This window comes from Triplophysa rosa, linkage group LG11, assembly GCF_024868665.1.
Source record: "Triplophysa rosa linkage group LG11, Trosa_1v2, whole genome shotgun sequence".
Classification (NCBI taxonomy): Eukaryota; Metazoa; Chordata; class Actinopteri; order Cypriniformes; family Nemacheilidae; genus Triplophysa; species Triplophysa rosa.
In genome coordinates, this window is record NC_079900.1 from 6,036,268 (window position 1) to 6,061,526 (window position 25,259).

Sequence of the window (25,259 nt, forward strand, 5' to 3'; positions counted from 1 at the left end):
GCCCTCTACTGGCTGCAGAATTGTAACGCAACAACAGAGAGTTCGTATTTTACAGGCTTCAGTAAGAAATGGTACTTCACAGACATTAAAATAAATGAAATGAAATTAAGCATGTTACAAAACTTAAGTGAAATTAAACTGGATATAGATATTTAAGATAAAAATTATATAGGCATACAGTATATAAGATGAAAGCAAGAGCCATTAAAATATCACAGAAATAATTAACTATGTACATACAATAAATACAAAATAATATTTTAGCGCAAAAGTGTGTGAAGTAGAAGTTAAAAAATGAATAGAGATCTGAAGCTCTGCAACAGTCGAATGTCTTCACTACTTCCCAACAACATCCTCCGAATTTTTTAATATAAGGATAAAATTCACATTTTAATTTGTAGTTTCTTCTTTGATCACCTTCAGTCATGAAAGCAACATATAAATATAAATTATAATTGTATATGTATGAAATTATATGAAAATATTAACGTTGATATTAATCATACAAATAAAATATTGTTATTATATTAAGTTTATATTCAATAGTTTTTGCTTGTCTGTGCTGCCACAGTGACAGTCCAGGAATTTTCTTCGCTCTGGTGTTTCTCACTCGTTTTAATGCGGTTGGGTTTAGGTCATACTGCAGAATCAGGTGGGCGGGGAAGATATTGACACTGCATTGTTTTCATTGGTCTAACAGCAGCCTTCGCTCCACCCCTAACCTCAACGCCACACAATGAAAGCACAGGAGCCCCCCGTCCCACCTCCTCGATCACAATAAAAATCTGCTGAGAAGAACTGTGGGAGGCAGTTTGCTGTCAAACTCATCCCATTAACCTTGCTTACAATTCTAACCACACGCCTCCTCGTTCTGACTCTTCGTTACACTTCCTCTCACCTGCTGTTTCTGTCTGTATCATTCTATGAACAAAAGGAAGAAAACAGGCTTGAAAGAATAGTGTATTTTCAGGAAATCAATGTGAGAGGGAGAAAAAGAAAGTAGGGGAGATAGAAGAGGGGGGTAAAGCATGTTTTGAGCATTGGCAACTGGCTGCTAGGACAGACAAAAAAAAAGAAAAAGGAGAAAGAACGAGAAAAGAGACAGCAGACCAGCTACACACACACAAGATGGCTACAGCCGCTTCTGATTTAAACTCTGGTAAGTGATATTAAACATTAACTTCAATGCATCTTGTTGGTATTTCAAACATGCATGGCTGAATCACTTTCCCCTCTGCATTACATGTGCTTGCTGCTTTTCTGGGGCTTTCTAATGCAGACTGGAAAGTTTTTGTTGAATCTAGATCAGTGAAATGATAAAAAAGACATATACCCATAATCAGACATTCTGTCTGATTCTGGATCAGCATTCGAATCAGATAACAAGTTTTAGTTTCTTTATTTATATAGCACAATACAACAACGGTCGTTGAACCATTGTGCTTTACAAAAGTTTGTCAAATATAAATAGTAAAAACAAAACAGAATGACATATAACAAGAGATAAAACGTATACAAATACAGCACACTCCGGATGACTCACATGCTATAGGCTTTTTCTAAAAGGTGGGTCTTAAGTTTTATTTTAAGCAGAGATTCTGCAGTAATCAACCTAATGGATAAAGGGAGGCCATTCCAGAGTTGGGGCCGACTATAGCAAAAGCCCGGTCACCCTTTCTTTTCAGCCTTGATCTGGGAACCTTTAACAGTCTCCGATTTGATGACCTTAAACATCTAGCCGCTATGTTAACAGTCACAAGTTCAGATAGGTAAAAAGGAGCCAGATCATTTAAGGCCTTAAAAACAAAAATAAAATCTTAAACTCTATTCTAAGATGAACTGGCAACCAATTTAGAGAGAGTAGGACAGGAGTAATGTGCTCAAATTTACATGTTCCAGTGAGGAATCTAGCAGCCGCATTTTGGACTAATTGCAAGCGATTTATATAGGAGTGACCAATACCTGCATAGATTGAATTACAATAGTCCAGACAAGAAAATATAAATGCATGAATTACTCTCTCAAGTTCAGAAAGGGTTAAGAAACTTTTAACTTTAGCCAGAAGTCTTAAATGAAAGATACACGATTTAACAACTGTATTTACCTGCTTATCAAGTAGCAGGTCCGAGTCAAACATAAAACCAAGGTTTCTAACAGATGGTTTAACATAAATAGCTAAGCTGCCCAGCACTTGATTTAGGTTGCCAGATGAGGCTAAACACTATTGCCTCAGTCTTACTCTCATTTAGGTAAGAAAATGTTTGGACATCCAAGCTTTAATATCTGACAAACAAGCAGTTTAAACGGAGAGCCCTGCGTTGTCATTTTGCTTTATGGGCACATATATTTGTGTGTCGTCTGCATAGAAGTGAAAAAGTACTCCCATGTTTTCTCAAAATTGAGCCCAAAGGGATAAGGAAAATAAAATGGGGGCAAGAATAGATCCTTGGGGAACCCCATAAATCAGACGAGCTTTTGAAGATGAACATCCATTTATATTAACAGAGAAGGTTCTGTTGTTCAAATACGATTTGAACCAATTCAATGCAAGACCCTTTATACCCGCACAGCATTCAAGATGAGAAATAAGAGTGTCGTGATTGATTGTATCAACTGCGGCACTCAAATCCAGCAAAAGTATTACAGAGTTCCCAGCATCAACCGATAATAAAATGTCATTAGACACTCTTACAAGAGCAGATTCTGTACTGTGACATTTCCTAAAACCTGACTGAAAAGTCATTTTTAAACTCGTTTAAAAATTCCGTTATTGAACAGAGACAACCTTCTCAAGGATTTTAGAAATAAAAGGTAGATTAGAAATTGGCCTAAAATTTGAGAGCACGGTCACATCAAGGTTGGATTTTTTCAACAGCGGTTTAACAGTAGCATGCTTCAAATAATCTGGCACAAATCCTACAGAAAGACTCTTATTTATTATTGCTAAGATAGAGGGCCCAACAGCATCAAAAACCTGAGTAAGGCGGCGCGATGGAATAATGTCGGTGGCAGACGTGGTTAGATTCAACTTCATAACCAATTCATGAAGGGAGTCTATCGAGATGGTTTCAAAGGCATTAAAAAATTACGTACAGACTTGAAATGAAGAGGGGTCATAATTTATAGGGGCAATATGCTGTCTAATGTCGTGTATCTTGTTTGTAAAATACCTTAAAAAGCATTCACAAATAGTCTCTGGATCATCAAAATGCAGATCAGTAGAGGGGTTTATAACTGAGTTAAGTTTAGAAACAAAATCTGGGGTCTTTGACAATTTCTAGCTATGATGTCAGAGAAATACTTCGATTTCGCCTCCTTCACAGCTCTTTGATAATTAGTTAATGAGGTGCGTAGTAGCTCCAACGACACATGTAACTTATCCTTTTTCCATTTACGTTCTGCACGCCGACATACTCGTCTTTGAGCCTGTGTTTCAGTATTTAACCATGGATCTGCCTTAAGTTTAGGTTGTTTACTCCGAAGTGGAGCAATAGAATCTAAAATTTTAGTGCAAGTGGAATTAAATAGATTAAGTTGCTGTTCAACATCTAAATTATTTGATGGACAGTGGAGAGGAACAAGCTTACATGTCTCATGGAAAAGGGAAGCAAAATCCGCACTAAAGGTAGAACTAAACATGCGCGACCACAAAGTAGTTTTTTTGGTTGTAACAGCCCGATCAAAAATAGAGCAGGAGAACATCACAGGGTTATGGTCTGAAAAAGTTAAACCCTCAATTTCAAAATCATGAATAGTGATACCGTGTAATAAAACAAGGTCAAGAGTATGGCCCGAGTGAGTGAGTTGGCCCTGTAACCATTTGTGCTAAGTCAAATGAATCAATAAGACTTATAAACTCTTTAGCAAGCAAATTTGTATCACAGCATACATGAATATTAAAGTCACCAACAATCAGAAGTCTGTCAAATTGAGAGGCAATAACACCTAAGAAATCAGCAAACTCATGTATAAAGTCCTTGTTTGTTTTTGGGGGACGTTATACAATAGTAATCGCTAGGTTTTTGTCCCTTTTCAGTTGAAATAACAGAACCTCAAAGCTGGAGAAAGACTCAGATTGTACAATCCGACAGGTGAAGGAACTTTTAAAAACACATGCTACACCGCCACCCTTCCCAGTAGATCTTGGGCAGTTTAAAAATGAGCAGTTTGAAGGCACAAGTTCGGAGAAAGGACTTATATCCTCAACTGACAACCAGGTCTCAGTCACAAATAAAAAATCCAGATCGTTTGTTGTAAAAAAGTCATGTAGAATAAATGTCTTATTCACCGCAGATCTATCGTTTATCAGAGCCATCTTAACTTGCACTGACTCACCAGTCGACTGAGTTTCCCAATTTAGAGAACGAAGATTCCTGTGATCTATTCCTCCTCGACGAAAACGAACCAGGGACGACCAAGGCCTTGGAGGCACCTGAAGAACCCCTGGAATCACAGGCCGAATACACCGCCGAGAAGACTCCAGCATACGCCGCGAGGCGAAACGACCACCGACAGGCTCAAAGACTGAGAAAGCGTCAAAGGGACATCGTGCAGGCAGATGCGTCAGATGTAGTTTTATCTTAAGTGCAATTCCTCCCCGCTTTCCTCTCCGTCTGCGGCGTCTCCTCTGGGAGAAGTCCCAAGGCGTACAACGCAAGCAGGTAGGAATAGACGCCAGTACAGGCGGAGGGAGACGATTTACATAGGTTTCCTCTGAAGCGGTGTTTAAGAAACATCCTACTGCAATCCTTAAATTTAGGAGCTGTTGCCGATCATACACTATAAGTGTATGCGCAGTTTGAGTCAGAAGAGTGCTTAGACAGACAACAAACAACACAGTGAACACAGAGCGCAGACGGCTAGCCACACACATCGGTGCCATTTTTACCTTGAACAGGAGTGGATGTGATCTGCATGGATTGTATTGCATACAGTTCCGATCACCCACTTTATTTTTTATTAATTTTATCTCTCAGATGTAGAGGGATCTTGTCCGCCCATACGTCGCCTGTTGTTGCTGGGCTTCAAGCGCTCTGGTAAAACCTCAACACTGCGTACCATCTTGAGTCAAGAGAAGAACCCATCCGACCATTCCTTAACAGGTATAGATTTATTCATTCATTTTCATTGTGACTGTTACTATTGCTTAGTAATATTCATCTACTACAACAAATATTGCTGCAATATAGTTTGCTATTAATTTATTAATTTTATCTCTCAGCTGTAGAGGGATCTTGTCCACCCATACGTCGCCTGTTGTTGCTGGGCTTCAAGGGCTCTGGTAAAACCTCAACACTGCGTACCATCTTGAGTCAAGAGAAGAACCCATCTGACCATTCCTTAACAGAACAGCAACACTGGATAGATATACTCAACTGGAGACTGTTGGTCATTGACACCCTTGGATGGCAACTTGAAACCGAAGACACCGATGAGAAAGACTCGGAGAACCAGCCATCCATCATTGACCAGTGCTGTCCTGTGAACCAGCAATCCATCATTGACCAGTGCTCTCCTGGTCCTCACGCTGTGCTGCTTGTGGTTCCCATCAGTGCACCATTCACTGAGCTTCACTGGCAAGGTTTGTGGCCCAGAGTCACAGCTCTGGGAGCCGGAATATGGCGGCACACCATGGTCCTGTTCACATGTGCGGACCAGATGCCGAAAGACAAGGGTGTGGAGGAATTCATTGTGCATGCAGGGGCAGCGCTACAGAGGCTGGTGGAGAGGTGTGGCTGCAGCTACCATGCCGTGGATAACACCTTGTCTGACAAGAGCGCACAGGTTGCCGAGCTTTTGCAGAAAGTGGAGGAGATGGTGCAGGAGAATCAGGGCTGGTTCTTTGAAATGGAGAGGCCAAGCATTTTGTTTGAAGACGAAGAGATGCAAAGGGAAAGAGAAGAGGATAGAGGCACCGAAGTGGGGAGGACACCGGCAATGTTTAGATCTCCACCAAGAGGTGAGTTTGTGTAATTGTATAAAAAATAATACATCCAGTTTAATAATTTTCTTGTCTTTTAACAGAGTTACGGGTGCTGTTGGTTGGCTGGCGTGGAGCTGGAAAGAGCTCTGTGGGTAACGTTCTATTGGGCTGTCGTGTGTTCGAATCAGGACAGCCAACCGAGGTGTCTGTCCGTCGCCAAGCATTCGTAGCCGGTCGACGCCTCACAATCGTTGATACCCCAGGCTGGGATTGGTTCTCCGTCCAACGCACACCCAGCAACATACGCAAAGAAATCAAACTAGGGGCGGGACTTCTCCATCCGGGCCCACACGCCCTCTTACTGGTCATCCCTGTGGTCTCCACACTCACTCCCAAAAAGAGGCAGGCCCTCAAGAGCCATTTGGAAATGTTCGATGAGGAGGCTTGTCTGCACACGCTGGTGCTCTTCTCGTGTGGCGATTGGCTGTACGGCACATCCATCGAAGATCATATCCAACGGAACGGAGGTGAGCTTCTGAAACTAATGGAACATTGCTGTAACTGTTATCATGTGCTGGACTGTACCAAAACCAGCAAGGACAAGGCCCAGGTGACGGAACTATTGCAGAAAATAGAGGAAATGGTGGCGGAGAATGGACAGAAACCGTTCTTACCCGTCAAGCGTGAGTGTTTCACATTCCACTCAATTTCCTGAAAACTGTTCACACATAAACATACAGAATGTAATTGTCAAGTATGATCAGTTATGTCAAATTTTTGCATTGTTGTGTTCTTGCTCTGCAGTGAACCAAGAACTAGACGAGGAGGAAACCAGTGGAAAATGCATTCTGCATTAAAAGTTATTTGCACACTTTCACTTAAAAGGTAAATTGCAAAGACAATGCGGTCATGCCGATATGCCTTATTCAACATTAGAAAGGTTAGACCCTATCTCACTGAGCATGCGGCACAACTCCTTGTCCAGGCCCTGGGAATCTCAAGGTTGGACTACTGCAATGCTCTCCTTGCTGGTCTTCCTGCAAAGGCTATCAAACCACTCCAGCTGGTTCAGAACGCAGCAGCACGCCTCATCTTCCAACAGCCCAAAAGGGCTCATGTGACTCCCCTGTTCATCTCCCTCCACTGGTTGAAGCCCATATCAGATTCAAGTCACTAATGCTTGCCTACAGGACTATCACTGGATCTGCACCGACATACTTTCACACTCTCCTACACCTCATCAAGATCCCTGCGTTCAGCAAACCAGCGGCGTCTTGTACTGGCTTCCCATAAGGGCAGTAAATCGCTTTCCCGCTCATTCTCATTCACAACTCCTTCCTGGTGGAACATTCTTCCTAATTCGGTCCGGTCAACCACATCTCTCACAACATTCAAAAAACTACTTAAAACCCATCTCTTTTGTGAATACTTGACAAATGGAAAAAATCTCTCTTTCTCTCAACAGGTAGTGGTCTAGCTTTTGTTGAAACTAATAACTTTGTATTGGCACCTATTGCATTATTGCTCCTGTATAACATATCGCTTATTGCTCCTAAGTCACTTTGGATAGAAGCGTCTGCTAAATGACTAAATGTAAATGTAAATAAAGATGAATGTGAAAATAGTTTTATGGATCCCAAAACAAGCAGTACTTTCATTCTGCATCTGTTTAACATAAGGCCATGCACACTATTTTATGTTATCTTGAGTTTCTAATGTTTGTCCAGAATGTTCTGCTTTACTAAAACGTATTTATCAAAATAGATACTTTATTTTGTTCATCTTTGCTAGAAGCACATTGCACTTACTGGTGTCATATAGATACCTTTTGTTAAACTTGTTCAAGTCTGGTGAACCATTGATCACAAATAAAATGAATTATTTTTATTCAAACCTTGACACTAGCATCACATGCATGAAATGTTATGGATGCAGAGTATTTGCTAGTGTTACACTACATGCATGTTTTACTACAGACCATGACAAAAACAATCCTAAGACCATATCATACTTCATATGCCAACTGAAATTCTGTATAAGTATATAGATTCTGGATTTTAGAGTACATGACGATGAATTTAACGTGCCATCTTAACATTCAGGGCTTTCTTTTTGTATTTAATGACTGATGATTATGTAATGGCTGTGATGGTAGCAATATATTCTGCCTTTTCAGGTATAGATTTATTAATTCATTTTCATTGTGACTGTTACTATTGCTTAGTAATATTCATCTACTACAACAAATATTGCTGCAATATAATTTGCTATGTGAAAACAAGAACCACGAAAATGACTTGACAATAGAAACTGGCTTATGGAGTGAAATTGTTTCACAGCATATATAAAAGTTTTACAATAAAACCTGTGCATTGGGTACTTTTTAAAATCCAATTCAAAGTTTAACATTTTATAAAAACCTACGTTTTATAAAATAAAGGGAAATTAATCCTGCTTTACTCACATAATTATTTTATGGAGGCAGTTAATGTATTAAGCCTATTTTAAGACAAAAAAAGCATACAATTAAAATAGGCATACAAAAAGGTATTTTTCTATGTTTATTACAGAAGTAAAATACAGTTTATGTGAAATGGCCATAACATGACAAAATAGTTCTATATGCAAGTCACCAAGTACACATCATACTATTGCTACAAATCCCATATAAATTATAGGCTTTAATCATTTATACACAACTGTAATTTGGATATTACAGACAAGACAAATACAAAACAAAAAGCTTTATATCATACTGTGCATACAAAAGCTGAAAATACACAGGCAAGAGAAGAACAGGCTTTGCAGATATATGACATGCTAAAAGGAAACGTCACTACTTCGACATTGGGTTTCTCCCCCGTCAAACTAATTTTCTTAGTTTCTTTACGACCGCACCAATCTACTTTCTCTCGCTTTCTTGACTTCTTCCATTAGTTCTTTCAGGTACTGGATTTCTTTCGTGATGGAGTTGGCTTTCTCCGCCAGCTCTTGATTTCTCTCCTCAAGAGCTATGCACTCGGTCTGGAGAATGTCGTGCTCTGCCCTCTTCTTCTGTCTGTAGCGCGTGGCTGCTGTCTTATTCTGCTCCATTTTCTTTAGCTTCTTCTCAACCACCACCTTAGAACCTCTAGCTGACTTTATTCTTCCTGTTAGGACCGGTGATTCTGACTGCTCATTCTGGGTAGGCTTCGATTCGGGCGGAGAGTAGGGCTTCGCCCTGGATGAGCGAGAACAGGGAGAGGGTGGGGGTGTTTCAGGTTGGGGGGCTGTCGGAATAGTGGCATTAACCTCCTCTTTGGGAGCAAGAACAAGAACAATGCGGGTTGGAGACAGGGAGAGGACAATTTTAGGCACCCGGACCACGATGGGGGGTGGACTCTGAACTTCAGCAATGTCTACCTCACTGCCGAGCTCAAGCGTGTCAGCGGGAGACTCGGGAGTGTCAGTGGAAGGGGATGGGACTGGAGAGGCTGGTTCTGACTTGATCTCAAGCTCCTGGAACTCAGAAGACTGGGGTACCACAGAGGTGGAATCAATCTCACATGGTGTAGAGATCATAAAAGGTGTGGTTACTGGGGTATTCAAAGTGAATGAGTCAATCTCATGAACAGAAACTGGAGGTGAACAGGCAGGGGTGATTGGAGAGGGCAAATGAGTATTTTCAGAAGGTAAGGGCAGGGAGTCTAAATCTATCTGTGACTCCAGAGATGCGATGAGTTCTTCAGGGGAACTGGGTGGATCCTCAGAGTCATAGGAGCCGATGAGAGAGTCAAGATCAAACTCACTCAAGTCGATCTGCTCCATCTTCCAATCCATTTCACTGAATGAATGTTCTGAAGGGAAACAACAAATATGAAACCTTATGAATGAGTATTTAAAGTAACAATTCAGAAACTAGAGTTTAAAGGCAGTATGGTATATCTGGAATGAAGTGCTCAATCTCACCTTTGCCATTGTCTGTGCCAACTCTGCTTAGGCACAGCTCATCTGAGGACATCCAGGACAGGGACAGCAGGTCAAGCCCAGCCTTCTCCCCCCTCTGAGGGGAAAGAGGAGAGCAGGGTGGGGAGAGAGAGGTATGTGGAGAGGAAGAGAAAGATGAGAGGGGCGATTCGGCACCTTCAAGAGGAAGAACCTCATCATCTTCGTCTAGGAAGGACCGCAGAGGGTCAGCCATCGGTGATAATGGGTCCCAAAGAAGGACCTCCATATCGTCCGGGCCAAACCGTGAGCTCATCAAAGACATGGCTGTCTATTTCAAGAGGAATCAATGATTCTTCTTCAGGGAATTTGAGCAATTTTGTGCTGTCAGGTACAGCAAAGGTGTGAGTTGCCTCAAAGGACCTGCAATTGAAAATTAAAAAGTAGTTATTCTCCTACACAAGAATTTGTCTAAATTATTTAATCAGAAATGGTAAAATAAGCCAAGCCTAACAATGCCTTTCTAAGTCATGATTACGTCACTGCCCCCGCCGACTTCTTTTGTCCATACATGGACATCCGTCACGTGACACTATGCTTACTGTCAGCGAACTGGGGTCTATTTATAAAATTTAAATCCCAGTTAACCTAACGCGTAATCTCTTTAGTTAATTATTCGATCTGGTTTACCGGGACTTTAAACAATCATATTCGATGAAAGACATTATAATGTCCCATTGTTATATCCCATTAGAAACAGATTCCGCCATTTCAGGGAACCGACGCTCCCTTTTCAGGAACGCGCGCCATTTTATAAAGAGCACGCGATGACAAAGAAAAGTCAGTTAAACTGTTTTACTTGTGATTATTTGAGTAAATTACGACCAAATGGCGCGGGTATATATGTATTTATCATGTCAATAACTTTACTGTACATTTTAAAATGTAAACAAGTACAAACTATCGACTGTTATTTGCCAGCGCGGCAGACATATGGCGCGTGACCGACGTCATTATACTATTCGCACTCAAACCTTTTAAACAACACAGTATATACACAACGGAACTATTTTACAACACACGTCGTTAACAAATCTGACAACTTTATTTACACCCTAAACACTGTGACACTCCACGACATTTGAGAACAACAACAAAAGTATACTTACGCCATTTTTAAATAAATGTACGGAGCCAGTGCACTTTGCTGATGCACTGAGGAGTTTGCGCGCTGTTGACAAGCTGCGGTTCACACGGCCATTTCGGCAGAGAGCAGAATCACTCGAGTGTTAACACAAATCAGATGCGGGAAGGACAAAACTGCGGACGGTGACGTGGAGTTTGCGCTTACATACGGCCGCAGTGCAAACCAGACATATCCCTCCGCCAGGGGCTCTTTGTTTTGTGTTACTCCGCGCAGACACGTTATTAACCCACCAGTTTTAAACCCATGCGTTATAATTTAAGTTAAGATAGTTTTAACTCTTTTTGAAAATCTTTTTATTAGTTACTTGCAATTTGGGTTTTAAAGGATCTATGAAATCTTTATAGATTCGGATAGGACAGAGTATCGTACAAAATATAAAGTCACTGATGTTAAGTAGATATTAAGGTTAGATTTGACTTTCGGTCGACAGTTTGATCAACCTTTCACGAGCATAACGTCATTAAAGAATTACATGAAATAAAAAGTAGGCTGCATCCATTTGCGTCAAAGGCGTTTACAGTTTCCCGGATGAAATGTTGCGTCTGCTGCCCTCTGCTGGACATAAAATGATACTTCAATGCATGTCAAATTGCACTTGTCTGAATGAGCAGTTTGTAAAGAATACTAAGAATAAAAAAGAGTAGCCCAGCTGAACAGCTGACGGTAGAACTAAATAAAGAAATATTGTGTGACAGGCTCAGGAAGAAATGAATGAAAACTGTGTTAAATTATAAACGAATTTATTTATTACCAGGCATATTTACATACAACAAATGCAATTTTGTACAAAATTCAGTTTAAACTGCCAGCTAAGCTAACAATTAAATTAGGCAATGTGCAAATATTTATTTCAACATAAAAGCACAATCATTAAATTAGAAAACCCCATCCTGTTTGTTGATTACATTTTTATAATAAATATTAGCTTTGCACCATAAATGACATTTATACCTAGCATATAGCAACTCGTATATTGAAACTTTTTTATTATTGCAACAGGAATGTTCATTCAAAACATATTTTTGGTCTTGTATAGGTGGTTTAGAATCCGATGTTACATAACACAACAAAGAGTATGTCTTTAGGGCTCCTACCAATTTTAAATAATAATAATGATAGCAATAAATAATCAAACAGTTGATCTGTTTTAGATTTACAATGTACATTTAAATAGAAGACCATAACAGTCTTTTATTACTCTTATTGCTGATAATGTCCATGAATGAATTCTTCAATCTGTAGAATCAAATGTTGTAGCTGTAATTCTACACATAAAATACAGGGAAATGTGCTAGAATAAGCAGTCAAACCTATTCTATCATTAATGGTATCTTGTGCTTTCAATGGACAACCCCAGAGACAAAAATAAAATCAATTGCAGTCTTGCTGTGTGTATCTGTAGAAACCTGATCTTTGGCTCTGTACTTCTCTTTGTTCCCAAACATCAGTGTCAGTCACTAATTCAGCAAACCTGTTCTCTCTTTAGGCAAAGCCTCAGGTGATTGTAAACGGCAGAGGACATCAATACAAAAGTGCTGCATGGGCCGAGGCCCTGTTGACTGTGTTACACGCATGTTAGTGTGTTAACACAGTGCCTTATTTTCCAGTTTTATTACCCTCAGTCATTTCTGTCTCAGGGAACAGGTCAGGGTTTTCTGCTAGCGTGGCTCGGATTCGCTTCTTCTCTTTAAAACGACCCGAATGTGACACTTTTACGTGGCGGCCCTTCGTTGCCGTTTTGTCCACGATGCGCTCTAAGCGGGCGTTAAACTGGCTGTCAGCAGTCGGATCGGGTGTGCCGGGTGTCTCTCCGCTGTTGCAGCCGTGTTCCGCTGGGATTTCATACAACACTTTAGGCTCTGATTTCTTTTTACGCATAAAGGTCAGTTTCCACCAGGATGGCGCAGGCTCCGCAGTAGCCATGGAGATGACAACAGACTTGAATAACTCTGCAAAGAAAACAGAATGAGATACTTTAAAATGTAATACATTTACGGAAATTAATATTTCTAAAGTCATGGGCATATTATGACCTCATTGTGTTTCTGGAGTCGTGCCCAAGTGACCATATTAATCCGATTATGAGTTTTGGGTTAGTGGATCTGTTTTAAAGCCACAAGATAAAAGAACACCATAATAAGACGCATATCTGTAAACAACTTGCTCTTGTTCTCCAGCTACATCTTCTCAACATAAGCAATAAGACGATGAGTAATGAGTAAGATGAGCACTGCACTAAAGCTGAAATAAGATGTGTGTCTTTCATTAGAAGGGGTGGCCACTACTGAATTTTTTAGTGTAATTGAGTAAGCACCATATGGTAGAAGTATGCCGAGTTTTAACATGTACAGCTCTGGTTACAAGCGTCAAATGTCACACACACCAAACTGAAGCTATATGTTGGATGGATGGAAATGCTACAGACAGAAAAATCATGATATCCAGCAAGGTACTGTGCAAAACCAGATGATTCATGTTATTTTGGCATCATGAAAATGCTCCAAATAGCATCTCATGTGCTTCAACCGAGGTAAAGAACTCCAACCTTTCCCATGGTCAATGTCGCAAATTTGCTTACATTTAAATAGTGGCCTAGAAATTGTGCGAAATATTAACGCTTACAAGGTTTCTTTGATTAGAATAAAAAACAACATAATATTAGCAGAAATATGAACATAAATGTGTATGTGTCATTGTCATTGTGGTTCACATTTTACATCAAGATTGTTAAAGGATTCATTTGACAACCATCATATGAAATCGGCACACAGCATTTTTTTTCATAACTGATTCAATGATTCTTGTGTCACAACAGAATTTTATAAAATGCGTTTAAGTATAGTTAAAGAGAGTACTGCGCTCTTATTAGTTGCTGAAATCAGATTAACCAATATATTCCATAAACATGCAAGAGCCCAATTTTAGAGAAATCTGTCAAGTTTGTGTGTGCAAATTCTGTGCAGGACTATGACTCACTGTTCAGGACAAGATGGATAAACACACATTTTAACCACTGGCCTATTGTTTCTTTGTCATTTTATTTAGGCGTAATATGGTACATATTTCTCAAATTTGACATAATAGAGACACCGCTTAAAAATCCCCGTGTTGCTAATGACGAAAAGTTTACAATCCAGTAAGAGTTCAATGTCCATAATGTCAACACAAGCCAGAATGGCCTCTTTGAAGTAAACCATTACACCAGAACAATTAAAGCAAGCACACCTTTAATATACACGCATAGTGGAAATAAAATACACCCACACACATTGATACACACATGAAAGACTCCCTATACATGCCTCTATTCTGTGCTTTCTGAGAAATAAAAAAAAACTTTTAATAGGGAAACTCCATTCACACAAAACAACAGTGTCGTGTGGCTATATCCACTCACCATTCACAGGAAAGGAGTTGACCATTTACTGCCGGTTGCTTGGCAACAGAGCAGTAATTTTCATACAGTATGCTAATATTGTTCAGTCTCCGAGAGCTTTGACTCTCACTCCTGCTTTTATGTTTACGAGAGCAAACAGAGATCAGGTGGTGCTGGCCAGCTCTATTTCAACCCACAGCCATGTTTTTTTTAACTTTAGTGCTTTAACCTTTAAAAAAAATGTGCTGGTTTTAACAAGTGTTTGTATTGCAGTACACGTGCTTTTTGAAAGATATAAAACCCAGTTTTGGTTTTATTCCGGTTAATATTAACCGGTTGTTAAACATGTGATAGCAGAATATTGCACATAAATAGCATTTACGTTTTATTGTTTTATTTATTGATTTTGCATATGATATGTGAGAGATTTGTATTATGATGGCAACAGGTTATGTAACATGGGTATACTTTTTAAAAAGATTGTTTGCTTTATTATTATTATTATTATTTTCCAATGCACTGCTGATTTTAACCCTGCAGGGCATTGTAATGGTTTCGTCAAGGTATCGATAAGGAAGGTTTCTCTTTGCACGCAACATGGCACATCCTTATTCTCAGGACAACAGAGCACTTGCTGTTCACAGGTGATCTAAATCTAGTTTTGTGGTTTTCCATAAAGAGATCAAGATTGTGATGGGGGTCAATGAGGCTGACCATTGTTGAGAGTTTTCCCGGAGCGGGCCAATGGTCAACTGAGAACTTTTTGTGCCCAAATTATTCATAAGCTCATGATAAGACTGACAGATCACGATAACACAGTTTCAGTGTTGGCAAATCAAACCACTGATTTGTCCGTTCGTGCACTTTTCATTTCTCTGAAAGAGTTTCGGTTCATTTCATCATTAAGATCAGGCCGCATCTATTTTTGTGTTGTCCTCGACGATCCATTTAGTTACAGTTGCTCTCTTAGGAAACACAATTCAATTCTATTAATGTACGTATTACCATCGCTAGTTGGAAAAAAACATCAGGTGTTAATTGGAGGCCCTTAGAGAGCTACTCTCGGAACAACCCGGATGTCATGGTGGTGTGGTATAGATATTAAGTACGGCAAAAGAAATGTGACTGCAAATGCAGGTAAAACGAGGATAGAAGTATTGCATAAGAGTTGATACTGTTTCCCTGTCATTTAAATCTTTACGTAAGTGCATCATCGCAGGGTGTAACGTTTCTGATTGACTACAGGCCTGAATTGCAATGGTTAGTGTAGTGTCATGAACATGAGTTCTTTTTGTGCCTCCAAACATCTAAACATAAGATTATAATTAAATTCTATATGCATACTTTTATTGTGCATGTACACAACTCAGAAATGTTTTGCATTTTAAAGAGTGCACTTTATTGTAAAACCCCCCTCCATCTCACACACACGCAAAACACAAACACATATTCAAGGCTCTCTATTGTGCAGGATAGGATTAGTCAGTGATAAAGGTTCACTGTTTGCTATGAATGTGTAATCAAACGTGTCTCTGCCCAAACGTCATGAAATTATACAGCTATGAGGACACTTCCAAAATTTCATTTGCATTTTATATTTAGTAAACAAGACACACACTGTAATTTCAACAAGAGCCTATTTATTTGAGTACCCCTAGAATTAAATGTAATATTTAATGGATATCACTCATTTAAGAATAATGTTTGAATTTTCATTTGAAAAAATCCTTCCTCACCTGTGCAGGTGAATGTATGTCCGTTGAGCTTGCTGTTATTCGGCTTGGTAAGGTCACTGTCCCTTTTAGTTCTCCACACAGTCGAGTCTGGCAGGTGAGGTCATTGGGCCTTTGGGCCCCTGAACCGATTGATGTATTTTTCCTTCAATTTTAATTTGTTTTTCTCGCTTTGTTTTATTCTGCCTCCTCACTGGCTTGGATGTCCCTCTATCTGTTTCTGGAAACCAGGTGTACATTCACAGGTGCATGACTCCTCCCTTTTGCTGGCACACACACACATTGGGCCCCTCCTCCCCCTGGTGCTTGAATAAACAGAGCTATCGTGACATCAGACCGATAAAACAACAGCAAATATACTTGGATTGGGTGTAGAAGATTAAAGGCTAGATTGACTTTTGATATTAAAATTTCTCATTTGGACATTAAAGGTTATTTGGATTATAATTTTCTGTGATTACAGAATTTGTTCTCCATGCCCCCCCAGGCAAGATTAAACCATCTAGGTGTCAAACAGTGTATTAGGAAATATGGATTTTGTTTGAATATACAAAAATGCATAAAAAACAACATATGTTGCATAAAAGAACAGACACTGTGTCCAGTAGAGGCAATGGTCAGACCAGAGTCTGATGCCAAGAGGCCGATGAGGCAGGCTTGAGGGACACCAATGGCCGATGGCTTGCTGGGACCTGTCTGAGGGCCGATCGGTTCGTGTTTTGTGCTGGTGGCAAGACACAGTATGTACAGTTCATACACACTGTGATTAAATAAGAACAAGTCACATTTCATGAAACACTTGAAGGCAATGTGACTGGGGGGCAGGCCAGTACCAGCTGGACTCTGGCTTTGATAGGAACGCTCATGACAGCCAAGATCTGCCTCTTCACAGCCTGCAGAACACACAGTCCATTAATCACCATCTTACAGCTTCTGATGGGAAACTTCATTTGGCACGACAGGAGTCATTTTACTTTTAAGGAGACAGATGTTTGGCACTTAAGGCGTTTGGCCTATTTGCTGACTGGGTTTTAAACAGGAGCACTTACAAATAAAGGTTTTTCACTAAATAATCTTGGGATCATTAAAGCAACTGAATCGGCTATTAATCTTACATGTAATATCATTGTTCTGGAGTACTAGAAGCTGTTGTATGCTTTTTATTGTTTTTAATCACCTCGAGTCGACGTAATGAAGACTTTTATTGTTCTACTGCGCCCCCTGGTGGTAAAACTCTTGAGCAAGAAGTTCCCGTCAGCTTTCGAGTTGCAAGAATTGCGGCCAATGTGCAGCTTCTATTCATCCACCAGGTGGCAGTAGTATCCATCAGTCGTCCTGACTGCATCAAGGACCACAACAAATCGAAATAAAGTTACATTGTGAGTCTTTTGAGAGAATTAAGTCATATCATATCATATCACAGTCCATACAGGGAGAGAAACTGACAGATAGACCACTTGTGATGATGGAAACTCTCTTTTATGTGTGATTTCTTTGCTTTTTATTTTATGTCCTCTCCTCTTACACAGTAAAAAAATATATTTGTGGTCAAGGAAAGAATTAAGCAAACAATACAATGGTGCTTGAGTGTTATACGTTCACCTAACCTATAGATTCTTGTTCATGAACAATTGCATGCAGGAAGATTTCTGGGACAGAAGGGAAACAGAATGGACAAATGACATGAAACGACCAATAATAGCAACAACTAAAACAATCTCGCTCTCAAAATCTTGACCAGAGCATGTTCTTAAAATGAGTGGATCTCTAACCTATTTTGGTTAGCTTGTTGTAAAGTGCTTATGTGGTTACTTTTAGTTCATTTTGAGGCCCCCTAGTGGACCCCTGGTTGAGTAACACAGCTTAGACCTTAGTTCTCACTACCATACCTTGCTGTCTTTACTTGCAAGCACACATTAACGCTCACCGCAGTCACTCGTTCTTGACGATGTGAAATAATGGAGCCCATCAATCAAGACATCTCTGCTTCTTCACTCACCGACTTGCTGCTAAACACGTCATTTTAATGTCTCTTCACTAAACGAACAAGACTTACATTCGACATTACACTCTCGGTACAGACACCACATTAAAAACACGCATTCCAATTTCATTGATGCAGCATTTTTGCTGACAAAGAAAACCAGTCCTCCAAGCCCAGGAAAGTGGCAAACCACAGCTCTGTCATGCTGCAAGGAGGGCCCACACGAAGCACGCGCCTTTATCCCAACGTGTCTTGCATTTTTAATAAAGCAACGGCGTTTTCATGAGATTGAAGAGCAAAGTTTCCAACTCTAAACTCCTGAATCCACGGGGAGCCATCGTGACTTGAGGCCCGAGTCTCAAACTTAGCGTATTTATTTATATAAACAGACAGTTCATCTTCCGCACGCCTCCAGCCAAACCGAAGCATCCGCACCGGGCTGCTTTTTGGCGGGCAAAAGGGTTAAAACCGATGGGCAGGCATCAGTTTAATCATAATCAAGCGAGCTAAAGAGGAGTAATGGAACCTGCGAGCCGGGCGCGCCTGTGTTCCGCCACAGATTAGCCACTAATTTGCATAGCGCTTTCGTTCATCCAAGTCGGCCCGACGACAGGCCGTCCTCCCCGGACACAGCCATGCGTAGCCTCCGGGGCCGCTTTGACAAATGGCTGGCCGCGCGGCGCTGTCTTTACGCCCAAGACGGGGCAGCGAGAGCGACGTTGATTGATAGTCTGACGGGGTAAATAGTGCAGAACTTCTTCTTCTTCGGCTCCTTTTTTCTCTAATAGCGGTACAAGAGGTGTTTAAAAACCTGCGTAATGGAGAAATATGAAGCAGAGCGGAGCGCGAGGAACAAGATGGTGAGAGAAAGAAAGATTTTGTGTTTGAGAGCTGACGTGTTGGTGTAGAGGCCCCTCTTATCTGCGCGCATATACAGTACAGTAATATACTTTAGTATTTACTATGGTAAAATTCCTAGATACTATTAGTTTTTGAACAATAAAAGCAAAATACAATAGTTTGTTTACCACATAAAATCACTATAGACGGTTTCATCGGACCCACGTGATTGGTCCGAAGTTAACTTCCGGCCTGTGTTTGCTCATCGGTCTGTCTAGCAGTGGCGCACCCAAGGGGGGGCCGCGTCTCCCCAAAAAGTCACTGTCCCCCATTGGCCCCCCAACCAGAATGAGATTTTTAAATAATTTTATTTTTATATTAGAATAATAGTAGTAATATTTATTAATCATAATACTAGTAAAAACTTTACATGTTCCAAGTAGTATTAATGGCCATGTCAAAACTCTTAACCATTAGATTAAGGCATAATACATTTTTTGAAATGTGCCACCCTAAGATTTGTACTGGCCCCTTTGTGCCACCCCATAAAAAGAAATCCATGGGGCGCCACTGCTGTCTAGTGGCTAATAATATTTCATTTAAACTTAAATTTAAAAAAATTAAATTTGAACTTTGTTCAATTTTATTGTATATAATTTTTTTAATAAACAAAACTTTGGCACATTTAAGTTTAGCCATGTAACGGTTCTTCTACTGGTAACCCAAAGTAATACTGTCTAGACATACTTTTAACTTACTAGCTTTTCCTTGTTATCAGAAATCATCTACAGGGACTCTGTTCTTTGCATATGTGTACCGGAAGTTACGTTTGGGCCACAAAAGCACGCATGCACAGTAACGTTTATTTATTTTTTGTGCTTTGAAACCATCTATAGTTAATACTACATAATAATGTAGTATACATTAACAAATACAAACAATTTACTGCAGTTTATTATAGCAAATACTAATATGTTGCATTAAGTATGCACTTTAAATATCACCCCCCTTAATATCTCTAGTGGTTGTGGGCCGGCACATGCAGCACATACTGTGCACTGAACAGTGTGCTTGTGTGACATTCCTAACACAGCCAATGATCCATCTACCTCCAGCACTTGCATGAACAAATCAAGCTTCCTTCTCATCCTCATTATCGCTAATTATAATATATAATATGTCAAGTGTATAATTAGCAATACCCTGCTCCCTTTGTGTGCAAAAAAATCGAAGAATAGATTTTAAGTCCGACAATTCAGCTGCTCACATCCTCCGGAGTGAAACTGACATCAGGTGTGTGTATTCAAACATTTTACCAACCCCATTGTTCTTACCTTTTAATCAGGAAAATAACTAAAGAAACAGGGTTGGGCTGAAAAGATCATTTGCATAACACACACACTTACACACTACACATGCATTATTTATTCTCTTGGAGATTTATCTAACTCCTAACCCCACTGTATGAGCTCTAGATCGTTACATAGCACACAAACATTATCCGCCGCAGACTGCAGATTCGCGCTTTAAACAACACAACGCTTGCATAGAGGTGATGAGAAAGAACGGAATAAATTGACTGAAAATGATTGTGTTAGAATGTGATTACATACAAGCATTTAAATGCTTTACCGTGAAATATTCAACAGTTTAAATGACATAAGCGCAAGCACGATCATTATTATTGTATTAGGAATTATAAAGCCATATAATGTTTTCGCACTGAACGTACTCTCCTAATGTTCTCCTGCGTTCACACACCCACACACACGTACAGTATGTCCCTGGGTGGTTGTCTGTGTGCAGATGAGGTTGTAATAAGGCTGTATAATGAATTCATTACATGCTATCTGACACCATTACCATAAGAATGCCAAACACATACATCAGCATGGCCCGAGTTACACACCTCACCTCGCTCAGCTGGTCTCTCTCTCTCTCTCTCTCTCACACACACACACACACACACACACACACACACACATCAGTGAGTCCGGATCAGCACAGCTGGACTTGTAGATGACGCTGGACATCTATCGATTCAAATAAAAGATTCACAGGAGACAAAGAATCTGAAAGACATCACATTTTTGGATATTCTGTGCCAAAATGTTCATTATAAGCGTGTAGTATTTTATGTTATGTACAGTGACCTAGAGCAATCACAGCTATTTTATAAACAAAACAAGGCCCACACATATTTACTGTACTTACACACACACACACACACACACAAGGTGGCTCCTTTTCCGGGCGCTCTACTACACAGAGATAGATCACAGACGTTAGGAAAAATAATGGTGTGGATTTTGCAGCCTCCCGTTTTTGGTCAGAGTGCTTTAATAAAGTGTGTAATAAAACGACGCTCTGAATTATCTAACGTAAGTGCGGCGGATCTGTCTTGGTTATGAAAACACAGCATCACTCATTCACAATAAAACCCGGCACGATCATCTCCGGAAGGCACTGACAGAGCTCTTCCAGCACACATTCCGACATTTGTTTTTATTTCTTGAATTAAAAATGTGTATTAAATTGTAAATAGGTATCACCTGGCAGAATCTAGAATGCAAGTTTAACGTATTACGCAGGTGCATTATTAAAATACTACAACATGATTTTCTGTTCATCTACTGTATATTGGAGGTTATTAGGCAATTAGTTTATAATTCAGGGCAGATGGTAGTTAAAGATGCTTTATTGCATTAGAGCTCATGGGAGCACAACTCCAGAGAGAGGTTTAGGTATTAATGGAAGTCATCTGGCTACAAACAATAATACGATTTCAAGAAAATTCTCTTATGACTCAGGAACTAATTGGAATCAATTGCACCTGGAAAGTAAGATCAAATTCGAGAAGTACAATTCAATGTTGCGTGAATTCTGGATGGGGCATGTGAAATGATTTGATGGTAAAGGGAGGCGGACCGAGACTCCAACAGCTGTATTAATTAATATGACTAATTAAAATGCGCTTTCCCTTATGGCTGTCCAATGAGATGTGATTGAAGATGGCAGTAATCAAGATGTGGAAAACTTCATATATTTTTTTAAAAAGCGGTTGACAGACCTCGATTCAGTGTGCTTGGGAGAGAAACGGCCACTAACTATGTTATATAGAAATTCCAGACACACACACGCTCATTCAGGCCTGTGTAACATCAGGGCTGTATGTTCACACACTCTTCATAAAGCTCAATTTAACTTCTTGCGTGTAATAAATAGAGTTGCCAGATCATTTGGGCCATATGTGATGCATCACACTAAAACGCACACATTCATTTGCTCTCTGTCGTAGGTGCGTTGACTGGCAGCGTTCTGGAGACGGAACATGGAAATGTGATATACCGCAGCACATGGGAGTCTTACAAGAGACAGGATGTGTGTTTGGGTTCTGCAGGACTCCTGCTTGTTTCTGTTCTGTATATTATCCTGCACTATTGCCCTGTGGTCCTCTGGGCCCAAGCTCCTGTCAATGTGACATTCAGTGACTAAAGACTGCAAATTTTAAAGGAACAGTTCACTCAAAAAAGGAAAAGTCTGTCATCATTTATTCACCCTCATGTCATTCCAAACATGTTTGGCTTTTTTCTTCCATTGAACACAAATGGAGATATTTTGAGACATGTTGGGGTTTTGTATTCATATAGTGGAAGTCAATGGGGGCCAGTGTGGTTTGGTTACCAACGCTCTTCAAAATATCTTCATTTTTGGTTCTGCAAAATAAAGTAAATCAGACAGGTTTGGAATAACATGAAGGTGAGTGAATGATCAAAGAATTTTCATTTGTGGGTGAACTTTCCTTGTAATAGCTGATTTCGTTGTAAGCCAGTGAAATCTTTCATGTTTTATTTAAGCACTTTGAAATAATATTTTGTTCTTGGTTAAGTCAAAATAAAAGGGGATATGTCTCAATTTGCATACTTGCACTATGCACTAAAATATGTACTTCACTGATGATGGGAAAGCCTGTACTTCAAACTACGTAGTAAGATACCGCTCCATACTCTTTGTGATTAGATGTTTATTCAAATATTCAAATGAAAATTTTAATTTATGCAGGGTATTGTGAGCAATATCAGCCCCCAAAAAACATGCACTTATGCATAACTTTCAAAATCCTGCATGAAGGCTGAACCTATTATCCACTAATTCTAAATCATCCATAGTGTCTAGAATAAATAGTATGCAAATTGGTTTGCAGGCAGAGATAGAGAGATGCATTCATTACAAATGTGGGCAACATAGACAGAGAAAGAGGCAAAGGCAGACAGAGAGAGAGAGCGAAAGAATACAAAACAAAAGTTATGTTAAAGGGATACTTCACCCAAAAATGAAAATTCTGTAATCTTTTACTCACTCACACAGAGAAAGATATTTGGAAGAATGCTTATAACCAGACAGATACGGTCTGATTACCCCCCCCCCATTGATTACCATAATAGGAAAAATTACTTTATCATTTTTTTGTTCTGCTGAACACAAAAGAAGATATTTTGAAGAATGTACGACAGCAAACAGTTCTGGGGGCACTTTTGACTTCCATTGTTTTATTTCCTACTATGGGAGTCAATGGGGGGCAAAATCTGTCTGGTTATAAGCGTTATTCCAAATATATTTCTCTGTGTTCATCAGAACAAAGAAATTAATACAGATTTGGAACAACTCGAAGGTGAGTAAATGATGACACCCAGAATTTTTGGGTGAAGTATCCCTTTAAATCGGCATGCATGTCATATATTAAATAAATATGGAAAAGGAAAACGTGAGGGAGCAAAAAATGGATTTTTTCACATGAAATGATTTTTTAACATTGGTTGCTTATTTAGATTCAACAGAGACAAATTATTTATACAAGTAATTTATCCCAGCATCTTAAAAATAAACACATTTAAAATAATTAAAACACATGCCCGTCACACAAGCATGGACGTCTTTTGTTTTTTAGTGAAGATCACTCTATTATGTCCAGTAATTCGCTAGACACACACACATTACCAGATGTCTTTCCCTTTTGCTTGTCACTAAGAAGTTTCTCTGTACAAACAGCAGGGGTCACTTAGTGACCCTCTGAGAGGTCAAGGGTCAGGTTCCCAGCCTGGTGTAGCCATGGCGATGGCATCTGGAGAGCTACAGCAAAGTTGAATCTCCTCGGCTTGTCAAACCATCCACGCACACACACACTTCTATGTGGGATTAATTTAGTAAAGTCCTCTTTTGTTCTGAGTTGTGTTCACAAAAATTGTATTACTCATAATCACACTGGTGATTTATGTACTTTATTATATCATAGACCAAAAACCAGAACACAAACAGCCCACATTACCCCATAACCCCGCCCTCCCTGTTACCTGGGCGACAGCTGTCCATTCTAGTCAACAGTGGAGTCCAGAACAGGCCCGGGGGTTCGGTCACTCTCCACGTCTATAAGCTTTTATCCCAATGGCTCCACGGCCTGGACAGCTGAAAACCAGAACAGAAAGAGCTGTGTGCATCTGTGTCTGTGAAGTCAGCACGCCCGGAGGCTGGCATTACGACAGGGTCAAAGGTCATCGCTTTCTGGGTGGCTTCTCTCATTACATTCTGCTGAAAGTCACGATGGAAAGACAGTTTGAGAGATGTCCTTCCTTCAAGCACTATTCCTATTCATATATGAGGACTACAAAACTTTATATTTATAAAGGACAGTATGAACCTGCCACCATTTTATTATAAGAACTGAGGAATCTACAGTAAAATGTTTAGTCAGTTCCCCTAAAAATATCTTTCATGCCATAACTTCTAAATGAACAGGTTTTACAATAGAATAAGGACAGTTGAGTAAACAAGGGAGAACTTGGATAAGGTATTTATTTGACAGAATTATTTGGCAAAAAAGTGCAGAAATATAGTTTTATTCTAACATACAAAATGCCTGGCAAAACAAACATTTAGCAGAAAATGAAGTATACATTGACTAAAATTGTATCAGTTATCAATGTTTTGTTCATCCTCTCCTGCTTTTGACGTTTTGGTCATTTTTGGGTCTTGACTCAAGAAGATTTGCTCATGTGTTGTGTGTACATATTTTTGTCAAGCCTGCTTAAATTCTTTTCAAAACCGAACTGCGGTTAACTCACCAAGCACACCTACATAACATGCATACACAATTTTTAATGAATTGTTATTAATATATTTGAATAAGCGTTAAATGTTTTAACTCTGATTCAGAGAGATTGCATTTTCTGTCTATGGAAACGTTTTCCGACATATACAGGTATGTGTGTGTGTGT

General features: G+C 39.7%; 3 protein-coding genes across 4 annotated transcripts; 1 reads left to right on the forward strand and 2 right to left on the reverse strand.

Moving 5' to 3' along the window:
- Positions 1-773: 773 nt before the first annotated feature.
- Positions 774-8,545, forward strand: si:dkey-110g7.8 (GTPase IMAP family member 8). 2 transcript variants are annotated; one of them, XM_057346234.1, is made up of 6 exons: positions 774-1,159; positions 4,977-5,102; positions 5,222-5,959; positions 6,025-6,606; positions 6,728-6,808; positions 6,909-8,545. In XM_057346234.1, the coding sequence occupies exons 1-5, from the start codon at positions 1,129-1,131 to the stop codon at positions 6,778-6,780; spliced, it is 1,530 nt and encodes a 509-aa protein (XP_057202217.1). In that variant the 5' UTR covers positions 774-1,128; the 3' UTR covers positions 6,781-6,808; positions 6,909-8,545. The 2 variants fall into 2 exon arrangements, with proteins under 2 accessions (XP_057202217.1, XP_057202216.1); XM_057346233.1 differs by having other exon boundaries at positions 6,728-8,545.
- A 119-nt stretch (positions 8,546-8,664) lies between these two features.
- On the reverse strand, positions 8,665-11,182 carry atf4b (activating transcription factor 4b). The gene is made up of 3 exons (XM_057346235.1): positions 11,017-11,182; positions 9,872-10,270; positions 8,665-9,759 (listed from the first exon to the last, which is right to left on the reverse strand). The coding sequence occupies exons 2-3, from the start codon at positions 10,170-10,172 to the stop codon at positions 8,810-8,812; spliced, it is 1,251 nt and encodes a 416-aa protein (XP_057202218.1). The 5' UTR covers positions 10,173-10,270; positions 11,017-11,182; the 3' UTR covers positions 8,665-8,809.
- Positions 11,183-11,749: 567 nt separating this feature from the next.
- prr15la (proline rich 15 like a) lies at positions 11,750-25,258 on the reverse strand. Its single transcript, XM_057347083.1, has 2 exons — positions 24,339-25,258; positions 11,750-13,003 (listed from the first exon to the last, which is right to left on the reverse strand). The coding sequence occupies exons 1-2, from the start codon at positions 24,355-24,357 to the stop codon at positions 12,651-12,653; spliced, it is 372 nt and encodes a 123-aa protein (XP_057203066.1). The 5' UTR covers positions 24,358-25,258; the 3' UTR covers positions 11,750-12,650.
- Between the last annotated feature and the right edge of the window lies 1 nt (position 25,259).